The sequence below is a fragment of the Melospiza melodia genome (assembly GCF_035770615.1).
Source record: "Melospiza melodia melodia isolate bMelMel2 chromosome 7 unlocalized genomic scaffold, bMelMel2.pri SUPER_7_unloc_1, whole genome shotgun sequence".
Taxonomy (NCBI): domain Eukaryota; kingdom Metazoa; phylum Chordata; class Aves; order Passeriformes; family Passerellidae; genus Melospiza; species Melospiza melodia.
Genome location: NW_026948497.1, coordinates 1,525,112 through 1,544,133, shown reverse-complemented (window position 1 = coordinate 1,544,133; position 19,022 = coordinate 1,525,112). Strand labels below are relative to the sequence as shown.

The window sequence follows — 19,022 nt, the reverse complement described above, 5'->3', positions numbered from 1 at the left end:
GCAAGCCTGCCAAGCAAAAATTCCCCCTTTTGTGCCATGTGTCAATGCCATCTCCTCCCATTTTTGAATCATCACACTTCTACCTCTGCCCTCATCACCACCTTTACCGTGCATGCTCCACCGCTCGGTTTGGTGGTCACACCCGTCTTTGGGGGTCGTCACTGATGAAGGCCTCTCCTCTTCCTCGATGTCCTTTTCATTCACCTTTGGATTACACATGTGCACCAAGCCAGTAAAATGTAAGCCAAAACTAACATAATATTATATTTAGGTGTCAAAGCAACAAATCTCTTATAACTAGCATTTTCCTGGGACCCAACCAGATTTTCCTTTCTTTCTGTTAATTTTTAGTAACTGTTATCTCTTGCTTTTTCCGGCCTTGAACATCTGCAGGAAAGGGGGGGGGAATGGAACACCTCCTCCCCTTTCTTTCTTGGCATTACACCTTTTAACTCTTTTATTATTTCCAAATGTTAATTACTGTATCAATATCATTTACTGTTTCAATTTTGTCAGCACGGATCATACCTATTTACCACACTTCTCATTATCCTGCTCTGAGTTTTTGGACTTTGTTGTCAGAAATCTCTCCCCTCCCCCACTCATCCACAGGGGTTTGGGGTGGTTTTTCCTTTTTGGGGGAAATCAAAGCGATGCAACGATGCTCCTAATTAGGGGCAGGAGAAGTGAGGCTCCAGGGCTTCCCGCTCAGCCGGAGCCACCGGAGCCGCAGTGCCAGGAAAGCCGTGGCGGGAGGTGCGGAGGAGTTTGTTTGTGTTTTCAGCTCAATCCCCTCGGGCCCGGGCCCGTTCCAGGGCTGTTCCTCAGCTCCGGCTCTGCCCTCACGCAGCCCGGGGAGGCCCTGAGAGCGCGGGGCGGGGCTGTGCCGTGTGCAGAGCCCGCCCCTGGCTGGGATTGGGCGATGGTGCCGTCAGTCGTGTTTGTGGCGCGCTGATTGGTGGGAGCGGGGCGGAGCAGGGCCCCGGTGGCGGGCTGAGGGCGGCCGTGGCTGGGCAGCGGCGCCATTGTCGGAGCGTGTGTGCGGTGCCGTGAGCGGCGGCAGCGGCCGGAGCGCGGTGAGGCGGCGGCGGAGCTCGGAGGCGGCCGCAGCGCAGGTGGGAGCCGCGCTGGGTTGTGCGGGGTCTCGGGGCTGGCTGCGGGCCTCGGGGGCGGCAGGGGGCTCAGGCGGGTTCGTTGTGCCGTGTCCGGCGCGTGTTGCCGCTGGCGTGAGGGCGCTGCGGGAGCGGCTGCCCGCGGTCTCCTTGCGGCCGCTGCCTCGGCAGGAGCCGCTGCCGGAGCAGCGCTGGCTCGGCCCGGTTGCTGTGGCTGGGACAGAGGGGGCTGCCCCGTGCCCGGGGCTGTGCGGGGAAATTCCCGTGGCCGGAGGTTTCTGTGCCCAGAGGAGACAGAGGAGTCCTGTAAAAGTGACTTTATTGCTGAGCAGAGGGAGAGGCCGTGGGGCATTTGCCGTGCGCTCTCTGCCATTGTTGTAGTTCTCAGTCTCCTTTTTATCCTCATTTTGCCCCGCCTTATCTCTCTCCCCCTTTGCCCACTGGCAGAGGTGCTTGGAAGGTTCAGACCTCCCGATCCGGCAACTGCATGTCCTCGTTATTGTGCACCCCCACTTTTGTATAACAGCCGATATTTACGGCTCTGTTAAATCCTTGTTCTTCTGGAAGTTCAGAAATTTAGCGGGACTTTCTGTGAGCAGCAGTCCATGTTAATTAGTAACATTTATTGAAGCTGGTGATTGCGTCCCTTACTTCCTTATGGACAAATCCCTGGCCCCTCGCTCAGCTGCTGAATGAGCTGCACTTTCAAGGTGTGGAGCATGGTCGAAAGATGAGAGTTGCTGTAGCACATCAGAGGGGAAACAGCATTCGTGTAACCCATGGTCTGTCAGGGGGCCACAAAACCGTGTCCCCTTCCCATCCTTTTCACGTTTGGACCAATACATGAGCTGCTTTTTTGTTTCCGTTGTTGTTTTTTTTTTTTTTTTTTTTCCACCACGTTTCCTTTGTCCTCTATTTGCTAACAGCAATATGAGTCATTTAATTTTCCACAAACTCCCCTTTTTTTCTGCTAACAGATGATCTGATCCCATCCCATGGTTAAGGGTTGTGTTCCTCATTTCAGTGGATTGCTCAGCAGGAAGGTCAGGAGCTGGAGCTGTCTCGTTGGTTATTCCGAGGGCAGCTTGTAATCTAATGTTGCTATTGAAATGAGAAATGGGTTCTGTGACTCCCGATATGAATTGATTCGGGTTCCCAGGGTGTTATAGATTTTGTTCTGCTGGCCTTTTAGGTTTTCCCCATTTTTGGCCGCTCTCCAGCCAGGGCTGCATCAATTGACTGCCTTTCTCTAATTAAATCATCAACTAATTGGATTCCCAACTTAGTTCCCTGAATTTTTGGTAGCAAAAAATCCCCAGTGCTCTACTATGCTATATATAACACTGACAGTGACAGCACATGTTGGAGAGGGCAGAGGGCTGATTCCCCCCATTTGTTTATAGTGAAGTTTTTCCAACATTCTCCATTTGCTGTTTCCCGTAGCAGCTTCATCCGTTTCTGTTGCAGGGTCAGATATCCTCCCCCTGGGCTCTGCCTTGAGCTGTGCAAATTCCATCAGTGCAAGCAGGCAGAGCTTGGGGTGAGGGGCAGAGGGAATCAGCCCAGTTCCTGCCCCGGGCAAGAGACCCAGGTGCATTGTCCACCCTTTGCCCAGCAGTGTTCATTTGCATTTCTAAAGCTCCTCTGGAGGCTGCCTGGAATGAAGCTTCTCTTCCAGGGCAGCCATCTGGTGAGTCACATATGGCCCCCCCAGAATCTGCTTTTTATAGAAAAAGTATATAACTATTTCTGAGTTAAAAGTATTACGGTAAAGCTCTTGAATTTTGCAAAATGCAACATAAAGGCAAACATGGAAAAACGCAGACCAAAACTTGATTCTCACACTTCTGTCCCGAATCTACCTGACTATATAAAGTGGGAATATTATGAAAAATTTTTCTCATGTTGTATTTTTGTCATTGAAACTGCTGGGAAAACAAAAACTTTCCAAGAATCTCTTTAGTGTTAGAGAGTCAAGGCATTACTTGATTCTGGCCAGGATGTGCAACTGAAATAATTTCTTTCACAAATAGCCCAGCTGTGCAGAGAAAATCATTCCATGCCATGTGAGTTTTTCCTAAACTTTATGTAGTCTGAACCAATCTAAATCCACTCCTTTAATGTTCATTCCTTCCAAGTTGTGTAAGTTTTTAGTATTTGGTTTCCTGTTGGGCCCGGATTTCTTCCCCTCTGATGTGAATTCGGTCTCCACACTCCTGGATTTCCTTCTCGTCCTTTTCCAGCCCAGGTGTCTCCAGCTCTGCCGGGGGCAGTGTCTGAGGTAGCTGTTGGTTGCTGTTTGCTGCTGGGCAATGTTGATGTTTTGTTGCTGGTCGTTATCTCTGTGGGTGTCTTTTGGGCTATTCCCAGTCTGTTGGGATGTTAAACTCATCTCCATTGAGTGGTGTAACACTCCTTAAATAAAACCTTTATAATTCCTTTTCCAGTGGAAAACCTTTGAGTAGAGAAACCTTTCTGAGCAGAAAAATAAGGTTTAAAAGATCCGAAATCGGTACATTTTGCAATACTTCAACGGCAGGCAGCCCAGAGTGTGGGTGTCAGTGAGCCCCAGAGTGGAATTGTGCCGTGGTGTTCCCCAGCAGCTGTGGCAGTGCAGGCCCAGCCAGCGCTGAAGCTGCAGCAGTGGCAGCAAGGCTTGGCCCCAGTGGCTGGAGACGGCAGAGGAGGGTGGCCAGGATTGCAGAGGATTCCAGGCGAGGATCTGTGGGCAGGCACAGGGGCTTGGCCCGCTGTGGAGCCCTGGCTGCTGCTGTGTTGCCTTCAGGGCAGGCTCAGGGGCGGCCTCCCATCCTCCTGCTGCGGACGGGAAGTGCAAATCTCTGGGGCTCCAGAGCCCTTGAGGCCAGGCTGAGGGGTCCCCCCGTGTTGAGCTGTGCTGGCGGCTGTTTCTGCCCTCAGGGACACTTGGCATGGGCCCCTTGGCCACCAGTGGTTGCTGCTTTGCACTCCTTAGGCAGGAGCCGAAGTCCTGGCTGGGTGTTGGCAGCAGCAAAGTGCCAGGGCAGGCTCTGTGCCAGCCCAGCTTCCTGTGGGAGAATGTGCCTTGATATCTGCTCCAGTGGTTGCTGAAGCAGTGAGAATTGCTTTTGCCCCCCCCTGTTAGGTGCCATGGTGTCAGCAGAAGGTATTGAAGCCTTCCTGCTCAGGGCATTTCAGTGCCAGGCTCTCACAGGCACCCACAGCTCCGTGGGTTGAGCTGAGCATGGGGCAGTGACCTGCGCTGTGTCTGATTCCCCTTCCTTCCCTGCCCTGTAACAGGGTGTTGCTTTTAGACACCACTTGTCCTGGTTGCTTCAGGGTGCCTTGGAGAGACTCCATATCTAATTTTCCCTTTTTTCCTGGGGCTCCCAACACTTCTGGGTTCACTTCAGCATAGGCCTGGCCAGACATCTGACACAGAGGTACAACAGGACCGGCCTCTGTATCCCTTTTTATAATATTAATTTGTGTTACGAGTTTATCGATCAAATCCGTTCCCAGTGAATCGTGATAACAATTAGGAGCAAGTAAAATTTCCTGCATTACAAACCCATCTCCTAGATATACTAACAGTGATTGAATAAAACCATACATCTTTCCCACTTATCTCCTCACTAATCAAACATATTTTTAGCATTTCCCCCCCTTTGGTCTAAGATTCAGAGTGGATTGAGAGGCCCCTGCGTCCATCAGGAAATGCCTCCTCTCAATGCAGACCCACCCTGAATGTTCTCAAAGGCTCCAGTGTGGAGGGTCCCTGGTGTGATGGGAGCTGTGACAGCCCTGCCAATCCATGTCCATCAAGGGGTGGACTTGCTGGTCCTGAGGGTGCTGCTGTCTGTGCTTGCAGTATCCTTGTGCCCTGCAGCTGGAGCCCTGGTTCCTTGCCAGGGGCTGTTTGGGTGGGCTCTCCCCTGCCGAGGAGGGCAATGCCTCTGCCAGGTGCTTGTGGCCGAGCCCATGCCCTGGGTGCTGGGGCCCCCTTGGGCCCTGGGGTTGATCCCTCAGGGGCTGTAGGAACTGTGTCCTGGCCTTTGCCTTCAGCTTGGCCTTTTGCTGCTCCCTTCTTGCACTCACCTGCTGTGCCTTTGTGCCCAAGTGCTGCAGGGCCTTCTTGTGCCCCTCCTGCAGCCCCCTCAGTGCTTGTGGGTGCTCATCCTCTGACAGCTGCTGAGCTTTCTGCAAAATCATTTGTATCTCCAGTAACCCTAATAAAATCTATAAAAGATAATCTCCGTGCTAAAATGTGCCATCCACATTTCCCATGTGTTCCTTGCCCCTCCTGCCTGTGCTCAGGGTGCCCTCCCCAGCTCGTATCCCAGAGCCGCTCCCTGTCCTGCCGCAATGTCCAAAGGCGCCCCCCGGCGGGCAGGGCCGGCAGCTCCACGGAGCCGGGCAGCGGCCGGGGCGTCCCGCAGCCTCCTGGGCGCCGGGGGCCGCTGCCGGCCCTGCCCGGGGCTGGTGGGGTCAGGCAGCGCCCGGCGCTGAGCCCCAGCTGCCCCACAGCCCCGACCCGGCCCCGCAACTCCCCACAGGCCCCCAGCCCGTGCTCCCGGTGCCACAGCTCTGTGCCCAGTGCCTCCGCTGCCCCCCACTGAGAAACCCCCTGAAACCCTGACCTCCTTGTTTTCCTGGCCTGGAAACCGGGGATACAAAAGATCTGAATCAGCTGACAAGTTTTGAGGCTAAGGCCCTGCTGATAAACATCCCAATCCTCAGTATTTTTCTCTTCCTCCACTTTTCCAGCATCCTTTTCCTTCCCACATAGATTCCTGCTGCAGCTTTTTGCCTTAACCATATTGCTGCACACTCCCCTTCACGCAATGCCTTTGCAGCACACCAACACCATCCATGCCCTGTTGTCCAAATGCGAGGGGAATTTGGGGAGGTGGGAGTGGGGCAGCCCCAAGGCCCGGCCCCCCCGCGCTGTCCCGGCGGGAGCGGCTGCAGTGGGGACCGAGTGTGGGCGGGAGCGGCCGAGAGCCCAGCGCTGCCCCAGCCCGACCTGCCCCAGCTCCATCCCTGCCCCTGCCGCGGGATGCTGTGGGTTTGGGGGGAAGAGGGAGCCGGCAGTGGGTGCTGGGCCTGGGGCAGGAGGAGAAGGGAAAGAGAAGCAGAATTGAGGAACAAAAGGGTCAAACGATGCATGAGGGAGGAGAAGGTGGGATTGTGCAGGAGAAGGAGGAAGAGGAGTGGGAGAAATAGCAAGGACACTGGATGTGGAGGAGGAGCAGAAACAGGAGGCACCACAAGGTTCCACTTCTCCCTGTATCTGCAACTTCCCTGCCAGCCCCAGTAGCATTCCCCCCCTACCATGCAGCAGGTAACCGGGAATTGGGATCCACGATTTTCCCGGGGGTAAATCTTGGTGTTTCTGAGCTTTATTGGGCTAATTGTTGGTGCTTTGTTTTTTTGTGGGGGCTGAATCTTTATATTTGGAAGGTGCTTTTGTTGAATCTTGATGTTTGGGAAGTTTTTGATCTGTGTGTTGATGTTTGGAGGACTTTTTTGCTGAATCTTGGTGTTTTGGAGGTTCTTAGAGACACAAGATGCCCAATGACTTAATGAGATGAACTTGGGCAAGGAGGAGCTCCCAGTCCAAGGCACTCTCATTTTGTTCTTTTCCCCAAACCAGGATTTTTCATTCCTAGGACGTGTGTGAATGGAGCAGGAGGAAAAGCCCTGGAGATTCCGCACGAGGAGGGGCAGCAAACCCAGCCCAGGGAGCTGCGGGGAGGAAAGAGCCCCCCTGAGCCAGGAAGGCGGCCGGAGATGCAGCCAGAGCTCAGAGCTGGTGGAGAAGCCCCATGGCAGAGAGAAGCCCCACAAGTGCTTGGAATGTGGGAAGGGTTTTAGTCGGAGCTTAGACCTGATCCAGCACCAGGTGATCCACACTGGGGAACAGCCCTACGAGTGTGAGGAGTGTGGGAAGCGTTTCAGCTGGAGCTCCAGCCTGACGCGGCACCAGAGGATCCACACTGGGGAGAGGCCCTTTGAGTGTGAGGAGTGTGGGAAGAGCTTCAGCCAGAGCTCCATCCTGATGCAACACCAGAGGATCCACACTGGGGAAAAGCCCTTTGAATGTGGGGAATGTGGAATGAGCTTCAGGCAGAGGGGGAGCCTGATGCAACACCAGATGATCCACAGCGGGGACCGGCCTTACGAGTGTGGGGAATGTGGGATGAGCTTCAGCCAGAAGGGCCACCTGATGCAACACCACAGGATCCACACAGGAGGAAAGCCCTATGAGTGTGGGGAATGTGGGAAGAGCTTCAGCCAGAGCTCTGGCCTGAGGAGACATGAGAGGATCCACACTGGGGAAAAGCCCTATGAGTGTGGGGAGTGTGGGAAGAGCTTCAGCATGAAATGCAAGCTGACGGAACACCAGAAGATCCACTCTGAGGAAAAGCCCTACAAGTGTGGGGAATGTGGGAGGAGCTTCAGAGGAAGCTCGGCCCTGATTCGGCATCAGGCGATCCACTCAGGGGAACGGCCCTACACCTGCTTGGAATGTGGGAAGAGCTATGGGTGGCACACTGAGCTGAGAAAACACCACCAGCGTGTTCACTCTGGGGAGAAGCCCTACAAGTGTCCCCAGTGTGGGAAGAGGTTTCACAGGAGCTCCGATCTCCTCATACATGAGCGGAGTCACAGGGAGGAGAGGCCCTTCCGCTGCCCCGACTGCGGGAAAGGCTTCAAGCTAAACTCCCACCTCACCCTGCACCGGCGCATCCACACGGGGGAGAGGCCCTACGAGTGTGGGGAGTGTGGGATGAGATTCTCATCGAGCTCAATCTTGACAAAACATCAACGAAGGCGCCACTAAGGGAAGCCCTGTGAGTGCCCCAAGTGTGGGAAGAGCTTCGTGTGCTGCTCCAGCTCCATCCCCCATGAGAGGATCCACGTTGGATGATCCCCAGTGACCCCTGTTGGGCAGAGCCCTGGTGATCTGTGGTCCTGATGATCCAAATTGGAAGGCATCTGGCTGGGGGGCTCCACATCTTCCTGGTTCCCTGAGGGTACCTAGATAAGCCCAGCAGCAGGAACATCCATCAGGATGCAGACCTATAATGGGAATTCCATGGGGAGAGCAGATTTGTCGACTTTCAACCCCATAAAATCTTTTGCATTCAATTCTATCTTCCTGTGACATCAAGGAGTATTGAATGGTCTTGGAGGTATATTCTGGGTTACTGTTTGGTGCTTGTATCCCCAGTCTGTTCTGTTTATGCTGAATAATAAGTTTTGCAACTTCAAGACTTGTCCTGAGAGTGAAGGGGGAGAGAAGAAGCACGGAGTTTGTTTTCAGAAACCGCACTCACTCCTCCACATTCGTGTTCCTGCACTGTGTTGTCTGCGGATGGGCAGACAGTGGGACAGAGCTCTCCTTTCCTTTTAGTTAGTTTTAGCTAGCTGAACCAAACAAGTTCTCTGGACTGTGGGGTTTTTCCCCTTTCTTTGGACCTGTTCAAACCTGCTCTGGCCTGAACACCAGAAGAGCACGGGCAGCTCACACCTGTGGCCCACCGGGCTGGGCCTGGCCTGTGACATTTCCAGCATCAGAGGGATTGATAAGAGACTGAGTGAGCTGAGCCTACAGACCATGGAGGGACTTTGTGAGTTTGTGTCTCTTTTAGAGCGGCAAGAGGTTTTATTGTTTAATATTATTTAGGTTTTATTGTTTAATAAACAGTTTTTTCCGCTTTTCTCCAAGGAGGTATTTTATTTTTCCTGAACCAGTTGGGGGAAGGGCCAATTGAATCTGCTGTCTTAAAGGAACCCCTTTGTGGGTTCTCTCCCAAATTTGCCCTGAACCAGGACAAGGTCTTTTCCAACTTCAGGGATTCCACAGTTTTGATTTCCTATTTCCCAAGGGTGTCTTCTGTAGCCAAATGGTGAAAAACTGGGGAAAAGACCAAGATTTTGGAGACAGTGGGATAGAAACCCCACCAAAAAAGGTTCTTTCCTTCCACCTAAGCAGTGGATCCTCAGCTGGTATGGACAAGGAAATCCTTTTCTTTTGGCCTTGATTTTGTTTTAATTTCTATTTATCCCTTTAAAATATCCAATATTGAGGTAAAAACAGACATTGAACTAAGACTTGGATGTGGTCATGGTAGGACACATGGACACATGGAGAGAGACTTGGGGACGCATGGATTTTAACAGGGATGGGGCCATTTGTGGGGGACATGGGGGGACACAGGCATGGATGGAGATGTGGGGGACAATGACAGGGATGGAAACAGGGAGAGAGCCATGGGTGAGGACATGGTGGGACATGGGCAGTGACATGTGGGGACATGGCCATGGCCGGTGCCATGGGGGGAACTTGCAGAGGATGTGGGGGATGCAGGGTTGGAGGGAGTTGAGGGTTCCTGGGAGGGACTTGGGTCTTGCTGAGGCCTTTGGGGACCCCAGGCTGAGCAGCTCCAGCTGTGCTGGGAGACCCTGGGGGAGCTTCTGGGGCAGCTGCTCAAGGACCCCCTGACCTGGAGCCCCAGCCAGGCATTGGGCTCCTGGAAGGGGATGAACATCCTTGTCCCCAGGAGGGAAATCCCAGCACCCCCAGGGTGTCAGGGGCAGCTGAGAGGCCACAACAGGGAGGGGAAAACCAGAGAGAGCTGTCACACTTCTAAGCTAAACCTCAAAAGTCCCAAAACTGAGAGATTCCTCCCAGGAAAAAGCAACCAGGAGCTGCCAGAATAGAGGGAAAGGGGAGATGTGACTCTCCAGACTGAGCAGGAGGGGCCTGCATCCCCCAAAACCAAACACAGGGGTGAGGGCTGGGGGCACAATGGAGAAGGGGTGGAAGAGCAGAAGAAAAGAGGATTCAAAGCGCGAGAGGGATGGCACCCCCAAACTGAGTTGGGAGGGGTCTTTGGGTTGGGGGAATGATGAGTGAGGGAAGGGAATGGTGGGGATGGAACAGAAAAATAGCGGTTCCATGGGGATCCCATTGTGTCCCCATCATTCGATTCCTGGAGTGATTCCCTGGAGCTCTGGAGGGGAATGGATCCATCCCTGGGGGGTTCATGGGGGGTTCCCTCCACCCAAATGCTGGTGATGCTGCAGCCATGGGGGAGAGGTGGGATCTGGAGTGGATGTGGAAGGGGGAGCAATAGGAAGAGGAGGGAGAGGAGGAGGAGGATGGGGAAAAGGAGGAGGAGGAAGAGGAGGAGCCCCAGCAGAACCACGCTTTTCCCGCCTGCCTGCTGAGTCTGCAGCTCCCCTGGCCCTGGCAGCATTGATCCCCCAGATCCCACAGGTGAGCGGGGAGGGGGAACTCACCCCAAATCCACTGGGGGGGCCTCTGGGAGGATTTGTTTGCGGGGTAGGGGATGTTTGGATCTTGCAGGTCCCCAAGGGTGAGACGCAGATGCCGCTTTGGAGACTTGTGGAGGGTTCCAGTGGCAAACTGTCTGTACTGGCTGGGGAGGTGGTACCAGTTTGGGGGGGGGAGACATTGGCATCAGAGTGGGGAGAGCAGCAAAGGCCAATCCCAGAGCTGAGGGATCCCGGCAGCCTGGAAGGGTGGGGGAAGCTGGAGATGAGCAGGGTCTGGGCCCATCCGACTGTGAACAAGGCAGTTACTTCTGGAGATGGACTTGGGACAGCAGGACCAAGGGCTCACCCACTGTTTTTCCCCCAAGCCAGGATTTGTCAATCCCAAACTTTGTCTGGATGAAGCTGGAGGAGGCTGCAAGGAAAAGGAAAATGGCCTGGGACACAGAGGCAGGTGAGAAGGAAGTCACTGCCCCTTTGCCCCTCTCCTCTGCTCCATGTCTCAGCCCAGCATTGCCCCTGGCTGCAGGACAATCCCACTGCTGATGTTATAAACAAAAATCTGCCAATTTTTTTTGGTGAGAAAAAGGTTACAAAAATTAGTCAGATCACTCTTGCTGCTGAAGCGCTACCTGTTTGTTATGATAATTACAAGTCGTTGTCGTTAATGGTTCTTTTTTGGATCAGTAAAGGCCCTGGCCAAGACTAAGTTAATGGCTCTTCTCCGGAGACAGTGAAGTGCGGGGACCTCCCCAGACAGTGAGGAGAAAGGACTAAACGTGGGAGAGGGGACATGCTAAATAACTTCAGGACCAGCATGCCATGAGAAGCTACTACTCCAAACTTACTGAAAAGACCCCCAAAACAACGAGCCAATATAGAGTTGAGAAATTGGAGTGATGTCTGAACGTGAGAAGCAGAGTGCTGGACCTGCGGGGACGCTGGGGGCCTTTGTTGCCCCTCACCCTGGGTGTGGGGATCCTCTCGGACCGGGTCCCGAAGGGAGCGAAGCTGGGAAAGTCAACATCTGGGTCACGCCCAAAAAAAGCTCCAACGAGGACTGGACCGCCGGCTCTGTCCCTAGTGGACAAAGCTGCAAATATCCTCCTGCGAGTCACCTTGGGAGGGACAACGGAGACTGCAGACCCGTCGAGCTTCCCAATCCTGAGCTAATCACTTTTAATACAGGCATTAAAAGGAGAAAAAGTCTCCTGCCCTGTTTATTTTAGCTGACACTGTCCTGCCAGGGATGAATTGGTGGGATCCCTTCCCCTTCCCTCTAGCACAGAGGCAAATCCCATCCTCTCCTTGTCCATAGCTCCTTCCTCTTCTCTTTCTGTCCTTCTTCCTTCCTCATTCCTTCCTCTCCTTTTCTTTCCTTACCCCAGGCACTGAGCTGCAGATGGAGACCAGGGAGGACAAATCCCTGTGGTATTCACATTTCTTTGAATAGAGACATAATTCTCTCTCCCAGGACTTTTCCTGGGAAGCTGTGGAAAGACTGAGAAAGCTCAGAAAGGAAGAAAACAATTCTTATCTCACTTGCTGCACCTGTTGTTTGGCACATGTGGAATGTGTTATTGAGATTGTTTACTGAGAGTGATTTGTTAATTGGACTGTGGTGATGGTTGTTAGGACTGATTGACCAGTTAGGTCAAAGATTGGTCATGACTGTCTGGAAAGGGTCAGAGGTTTTTCTTTAGTATGTAATTTTGTATAGATTTAGTATAGCAATAGTGTAATGTAGTATAGTATAGAATAGTATAATAGTATAATATAGTATAGAATAAAGCATCTGTTCAGCCTTTAAAATCATGGAGTCAGAGCACATATTTCCTTGGATGGGTGAGACAAAGTAGAAATTTAACAGGATAGAAATGCATTTTTGGATTTAGGAGAAAAGTGCTGTTCTGAGCCTGTAACTTGTTTATCTGTGCTTAAGACTCCCTGTTCTCACAAGAGAGGAAAAAAATCAAAGAAAAAATCTTGTGCTCACAGAATGGCCTCGACCAAGAGAAGGAATTCAAACTCTCAAGATAAGCAGAGGCCCCTTTGTCAGGGCCAAAGGCTGAGGCTGACCAGAGATCTTTCTGCGCAAAAGGCAAGGACTGATAAAAACTAATTGCAGCTTGTAATGTGAAATCTGTAAAATGAATATGAATGAGACTATATGCATATGTATAAGCAAGGGGGAGTTCTCAGGGGTGCACGTGTCCTTTAGGGGGAACAACGATTCCCACATGCGTCCAGTGCTAAACATACCGGATTTACGACTTTGTACAAAGTTGTGGAGTTTCTCTTTTTTTTCCACTAATCATTTTGGTGAGCCAGCCAGGCGATTGTCTGTCCCTGCAGGGGCGGAAGGGAGGACGGACTCCTGGGCGCTCCCTGGGATTTTCCTGGAGGAGCTCTGCTCCGTCTCGGCTTGCCTCCTGCAGATACAGACAATGACCTGCTGGTGTGCAGATACACGGTACGTCTATCAAAGGGCCTGGGGGAGATAGGGCTGCTGATAAGTCACTCAGAGACGTCTGAGTGCACAGCCTCGTCCCTGTGCTTGCAGGCAGCCATCAACCAAGAGCACGGTCAGCGGCAGAGGTTCCCGGTTGATAGCGCAACTGGGAACGGGTTCATTGTTCAATGGAGCGGCCGCTAGCGACTCTGGGGTGAGCCGAGTGAACCCGAACTTTGTGTGCTTGTGGTGTCCAGACATTGTATGGCTAATGCATTGTGTGGTTAATGTTGGCATGTTTATAATCGTGTGAGTGCGTGGTGTATCAAACAGACCGAGTGAGTGAGTGAGTGAGTGTACCCACGGCGTGCGGGGGCAGTTCTACCCATGTCTGATGGGAGCACCGGCTGGGGCAGTCTGTGAGGGCAGGAACACCCCGTGGAGTAGTGGAACAAGTGGAGAAACGTGGGTGAGGACATTTAGTCATTTATTGTGTTTAAAGGTGGTGATGTGTGATTTGTGTAGATTGTGCGCATTTTAACCGTGGCTAGATGAACTCAGGGGATTCTTCTGTCCCCGCAGTTTGGACTTGGTCCCTGGAATTTTACTGTGTGCTGTTATTTTGATTGTGTCCAGAGTGTGTGAGGACCAGAAGAGGCTGATAAGCTGATGTGGGTAGATGATGAAGTGTTGTATGTTGGGTTGTGTCAAGGAAAGTGGGCACTCTTAAGAGATACCCCTTTCCCAGTGAGTTTGTGTGGTTCTTCCCCCACATTGTGGTAATTTGATTCTCGGTATTGTAGGCTTGTGTTTGTGGAGATTTTAGGATTTTGTTTGCAACAAGTGTAGCATTTTACATGGAAAAACTGCAGTATGGTGATTTATGTTTAACTGTGATAAAACAAATTAAAGGAATTCCAGGAATTCCCTTCCCACAGCAACCTAAGTCCTGACTCTCGTGAATTTGAGATGCAGGGTATGTGTGTGTGTCTGTGTCTGTGTTTGTGTTTGTGGGCATATCAGCGTTTTTGCTGTAAGAGGCACAGCTTTTTGCAAGGCAGCAAAGTGAGTGTCAATAGAAACAATGCTTGAATTAGGTTGTGCGGGAAGAGAACTGGGAAAGAATGAGATTTTGTAAAGCAGAGTTTAGGTGGAAGAGACCAAGACAGGCACTTTATAATTTATGTTATTCTAAGGAAACCAAGGCTACTCAGAGAGCTCTAAGGAATTTAGTGGCAACTGGTCACGAGAAGCAAAGAAGAACAAGGATGTTGAATTATTAGAAAAGAGAGTTTCAAGTAATTTAAGAAACCCAGCAGAAATAATTAAAGCTGAGTGCGTTCAGCTTATTTTATACCCCAAGACTTTGAATTAAGGCAAAAGGCTGGGATGGGGTAGAAAGATGGGAGCTAAGCAAATGGAATTTTTAGTAGACACAGGGGCAGCAAACTCAGTGTTAAATAAAGCCTCGATGCCTGTAACAGATGTTATGGTAAGGGGGCAACTGGCCAATCTGAAAAATCATATTTTGCAAACCATCAAAATAGTCATAGTTTTTTGTATATGCCCAACTCTCCAAAGGCCCTGTTGAGTAGGGACTTGTTGGAGCAGCTGGAAGCAAAGATCACATTTAAAGAATGGAGAGATTATTTTAGAGGTAAAGGATCAAGAATATGGAGATATATTGAGCTTAATTTTAACAATTAGTGAAACTGAAATTGAAAATAAGGATGAAATTAACAAGAAAAGAATGGATCCAATGTTTCCTGGGGTATGGGCCTCTAACATGGCAGGGAGGGCAGAGAATGCACCTTCTGTACAAGTTAAGGAAAACAACGGGCTAGGGTCAGGCAGTACAACTTGTGGCAAACCCATACACCCTACTAACATGTTTGGCACCTGAGCTACCCTTGTTTACTGTTTTAGATCTGAAAGAGGCCTTCTTTTGCCTCCCTATTCATAAATCCAACCAGAAAATTTTTGCATTCAAATGAGAAAACCCTAAAAGCAGGTGCAAAACCCAGCTCACATAGATTGTGAAGGCCTCAAGGCCTTCAAGGTTTCAAAATTCCCCTGCTCTGTTTGGAGAACAACTTACAAAAGACCTAGAGCCCCAGGAAGCTCCACAAGAAGAAGGAAGGCTATTACAGTACGTGGATAATCTCTTGATATCCACTCAGACAAGGGAAGCATGTGTGGCCTGGACCGTGAGCCTTTTGAATTTCCTAGGGCTCCAAGGACACAGAGTATCAAAGAAAAAAAAAACGAAAAAGGCAGAGGCAGTGAAACAGAAAATAATCTACGTGGGGTATGAGGTCAGTGCTGGGCAAAGGACTCTGTAGTCACTAACCTTGTGAACCCAGCTTCTTTTCTCAGTGGGATCAAGGAGAAGCAGCACACCACGATTGCCTGGAGACCATTGAAGCTAATTACTCCAGATACCCGGACTTGAAGGACACTCCTTTGGATGGTGCAGAGACCTGGTTCACTGATGGGAGTAACCACATTGCCAGTGGAAAGCGACGTGCTGGATATGCAGTCACTACCTGCAGAGAGGTAATAGAATCTGGACCCCTACCAACAGGCACCTCTGCACAGAAGACCAAAATAATTGCACTGATTCTCTTTCCTTTTGGCTTAGAAATGGCAGGAGGAAAGAGAATAAAATCTATACAGAGCCATGGTATGCATTTGGAGTTGTGCATGCACATGGAGCCACCTGGAGAGAGAGGGGACTGCTGACCTCACAAGGAAAGAACATCAAACATGCACAAGAGATGATCGGGATAATCGGGCTGCTGGAAGCAGTTCAGCTGCCTGAAAAGGCAGCAATTATGCATATTAGGGCACACCAGAGAGTGAACTCAGAATTGGAAGAAGGAAATGAGCTGGCAGATAGAGAGGCAAAGGAAGCAGCAAAAGGTGAGGTAACTATTGAAGGAGCTCTGATTTTAGATGGGCAAATTTCCCTTGAAGGTAAGCCAGAATACAATGAGAAAGATAGAAAACTAATCAAAGATCAAAAAGGGACATACAACCAAGAAGGGTGGGCTACCATTGAAGGGAAGCTGGTAATCCCTTCCCATTTCATGTAGTCACTAGTAAGGGAGGAGCACCAGAAAACACACTGGGGAATAGATGCCCTGAACACCTACATGATTGAAAGAATCGTTGCCTGGAATTTACATGCCACTATTACTCAAGTGGCAGTGTGATCTTTGCCTCCAGACTAACCCCAATAATACCCGCAGGCCAAAACTTGGTCAGACTGGGAGGGGCCATGGGCCTGGACAGCAGTGGCAAATTGACTTATCCATCAGAAGGCAGAAGCTGTTGTCCCTTCCTGGAATGATTTTTGCTCAGAAGTGATTATCTGCAGCACAAAACCACCATCCACTATTGACTTTCACAGGACAATGACATTCTTACAGAGATACTGTCAAGTTGCCTTGTGTGCTTCTGGCTGCTTTTCTTGCTCTCTGGAAAAAAACATCAGTCCAGCGTCTGATGGCCAATGCTGCGGGTGCTGCCCATCTGGCTGTGGCCAGCAGCTCGTGCCCAAACACAAGCGGGTGCCTTCTGGGCAAGGGGATGGACTGGCACGAGCAGCCATTTTCCCTGGTGAACCCGGGAGACACCTGGGCAAGTGCAGAAGATTGGGATGACCCTGGCATGAGAGAACGTGTGATGTGTCTCTGATGATGCTGCCAGCACTGCGAAGGAACAGCCAAGACAAGCACTGGAAGCAGACACATCCTGCCAGTTTCTGCTTGTGAGAGTCTGTCTGAATTTTCCCTCATCTGCCTCACAATCGTCCATTGGGGGACCACTGAAGAGAAGACCCCCCTGTCTTGAATCTCTGGCTCCAAGGGAGAAAGTCATGTGCCTGAGACCTGAGAGCGTTGCTAAGCCATTGTTCTCACAGGTGTTGTTTGCTGTGTGCTACACTGAGCCCAATGAGAAGAAGAACGGGGCACCGTGCCCTTTTTGCAACAACAGCCTTGGAAGCTGTCCCACCTCTCGGCCTGGCTGGACTTCTCCTGAGTTTCAGGTGGTCCCCCCTCAGAAGACCCTCACCTGTTTCACAACCACCGTGACAGACAGACTGAGATGGAAGGAGCCTCTCCATCAAGGACTGAGACTTGGAACCCCCATGTGAAAAGGCCCCTCTGCTCCTTCCAAGGACTGGGACTGAAACCCCCAGCCCAGGGCAGGTGTGTGGGGGAGGCAAGCTGACCAAAGCGAGATGTTTGCCTGCAGGTTGTGACCGCTGGACCAAGAAGACAATGGCTCTCGCTTACTGCCAAGAGCATGAACTACCTGTTACTTCTATTCCTTATTGTATCTGTATCCTCCTGCCTCGCAATTTCCAATGGAGTTATCATAATAAAAACCTCTGAGTTAGCGAGAGACTTCAAGATCTCCCCAACATAATAGTGGATCCTCGACTGGACTGGACCAAACAACTTCATCTCTATGTTTGGTAGCTCTATCCCCTCTCTCTTTCTCTCTCTCTCTCTTTTGTCTCTCCCTCTTCCCCCATCTTTTTCTCTCCCTTAATCCCTCTATCACATTTTGCTGTGCTCATTCAATAAAGGTGCATTTGTTTCGATTATCATTGCAAACCCCCTTGTACCATGTCGGTTCTTTTTGCACCTTGAGATCAAATCCACGAACCATCACGAAACCCGTCCGTGACGACCGATCGTGACACCCCCTGAGGACCCCTCCTCAAATTCCCCCCAAAGCCCCCCCAGCACCCCCAGACCCTGCTAAAACACCCTCAAGTTCCCCCCAGACCCTCCCCAAATCCCCCCCAAACCTCCTCAAGACCCCTCCCCAAATTCCCCTCACGACCCCTCCAGGACCCCTCACCTGTCCCTGCGCCTCCTCAGCAGCTCCCGGAGCCCCCCGTCCTCTCCCAGTGCCTCCCCCGCTCTCTCCAGCGCCTCCCGCAGGACACGCCCGAGCCCGGGGCGGCTCCTGGGGGTCCCTGAGGGGGTCCTGGGGGGCGGGCGGGGGAAGGAGGGGGCACCTGCTCCATGCCCGGCCCCGGGGTCAGGGGGCGCTGCTTCAGGGTCGGCTCTGATTGGCTGGAGCGGCGCAGGGAGGGCGGGAGTTTCTGACGGGAAACGCCCAGTGATTGGTTGGTTTCGTGGAGGGCACGGTGATTGACATGGGGGGTGGGAGCGGTGCGCGGTGATTGGCTGCATAGGGGCAAACAAGGTGGGAGTTGCCGACGGGAGATGTGCGGTGATTGGTTGGTTCAGCTCAAGAGAGGAGGGAGTAGCTGAGGGGTGGCGCGCGGTGATTGGTTGGTTCGCCGCGTGAGAGGCGGGCGGTGGGGATGCGTGCAGTGATTGGCTGGATCGGGCGCACAGGGAGGCCGGTGTTCCTGAGGGGAGACCCGCGGTGATTGGACGGTTTGGGGCGGGGCGCGCTGTTATTGGCTGGGAAAAGTCCGGGATTTTTAAGGGACATTCCTGGTTCTGTGGGAGTCAGGGAAAGGCGCTGCGGAAGAAGTTGCGATGTTACGGAAAGGCAGGACCCTCTGTTCCCCGTAGATAAGACCCTTTGTTACTCATAGATAAGAAATTAACATAGGAATGTAGCCTCCCTTAACCGAATACCAGTAACTTTCCATTCCTTACCCAGTACTTTTCCATTCCCTACTAACTGTAGATAAGAAGGACAAACCCCCTTTTGACGTAGAGACCCCTTAGACTATAAGACCCCATGAGAAGAAGTAATAAATGCCTTTTGACCGTCCACCACATTGGTGTCTGCGTGTGTCACTGGCCCGAACGGCCCTGGAGGGTGGGCCGTCGAGCTGTTCCTCAGAACCAGGTCGCCTGCCTTGATCCTGAAGGCAACATTTTGGTGCCGGAAACCCGGGAAGCGATCTGCGCCCGGGGAACGGGGATTCTCCTGGACAGAGGACAGCGGCTGTGGCAGCAGCTCTGACCACAGCGGGGGGGACGCCCCCGGACCAGCGTGGACCATGGAATCCACAGCGAAGGTCGTAAGTCAGGCTCATCAGCAATGGGGAATTAAAGGTGAGCTCAGAAACACTAATCTTGCTATTGCAAGGCTCCTAGAGCTGGGGACGATCGAACGTCCGGTAAATATATTATATTCGGAAGCGCGGGAGAAGTGCACTGCCGCCTCAGCAG

At 51.8% G+C, this 19,022-nt stretch overlaps 1 protein-coding gene, 1 long non-coding RNA gene and 1 pseudogene across 2 annotated transcripts; 1 reads left to right on the top strand and 2 right to left on the bottom strand.

Annotated features, from left to right (window-relative positions):
• The window catches only part of LOC134432722 (zinc finger protein 11-like), a 246,541-nt pseudogene that overhangs the window by 83,210 nt on the left and 144,309 nt on the right, over positions 1-19,022 (bottom strand).
• Positions 1,468-10,780, bottom strand: LOC134432844 (uncharacterized). Its single transcript, XR_010031409.1, has 3 exons — positions 10,404-10,780; positions 5,190-5,291; positions 1,468-2,213 (listed from the first exon to the last, which is right to left on the bottom strand). It is a non-coding gene; the product is annotated as an uncharacterized LOC134432844 (long non-coding RNA).
• Positions 6,107-8,825, top strand: LOC134432746 (zinc finger protein 239-like). Its single transcript, XM_063181644.1, has one exon. It carries the CDS (start codon positions 6,775-6,777, stop codon positions 7,936-7,938), a length of 1,164 nt encoding a protein of 387 aa, XP_063037714.1. The 5' UTR covers positions 6,107-6,774; the 3' UTR covers positions 7,939-8,825.

Bases quoted from the DNA above. Each gene is read 5' to 3' on its own strand.
- LOC134432746 (XM_063181644.1), top strand. From the start codon at position 6,775: ATGGAGCAGGAGGAAAAGCCCTGGAGATTCCGCACGAGGAGGGGCAGC.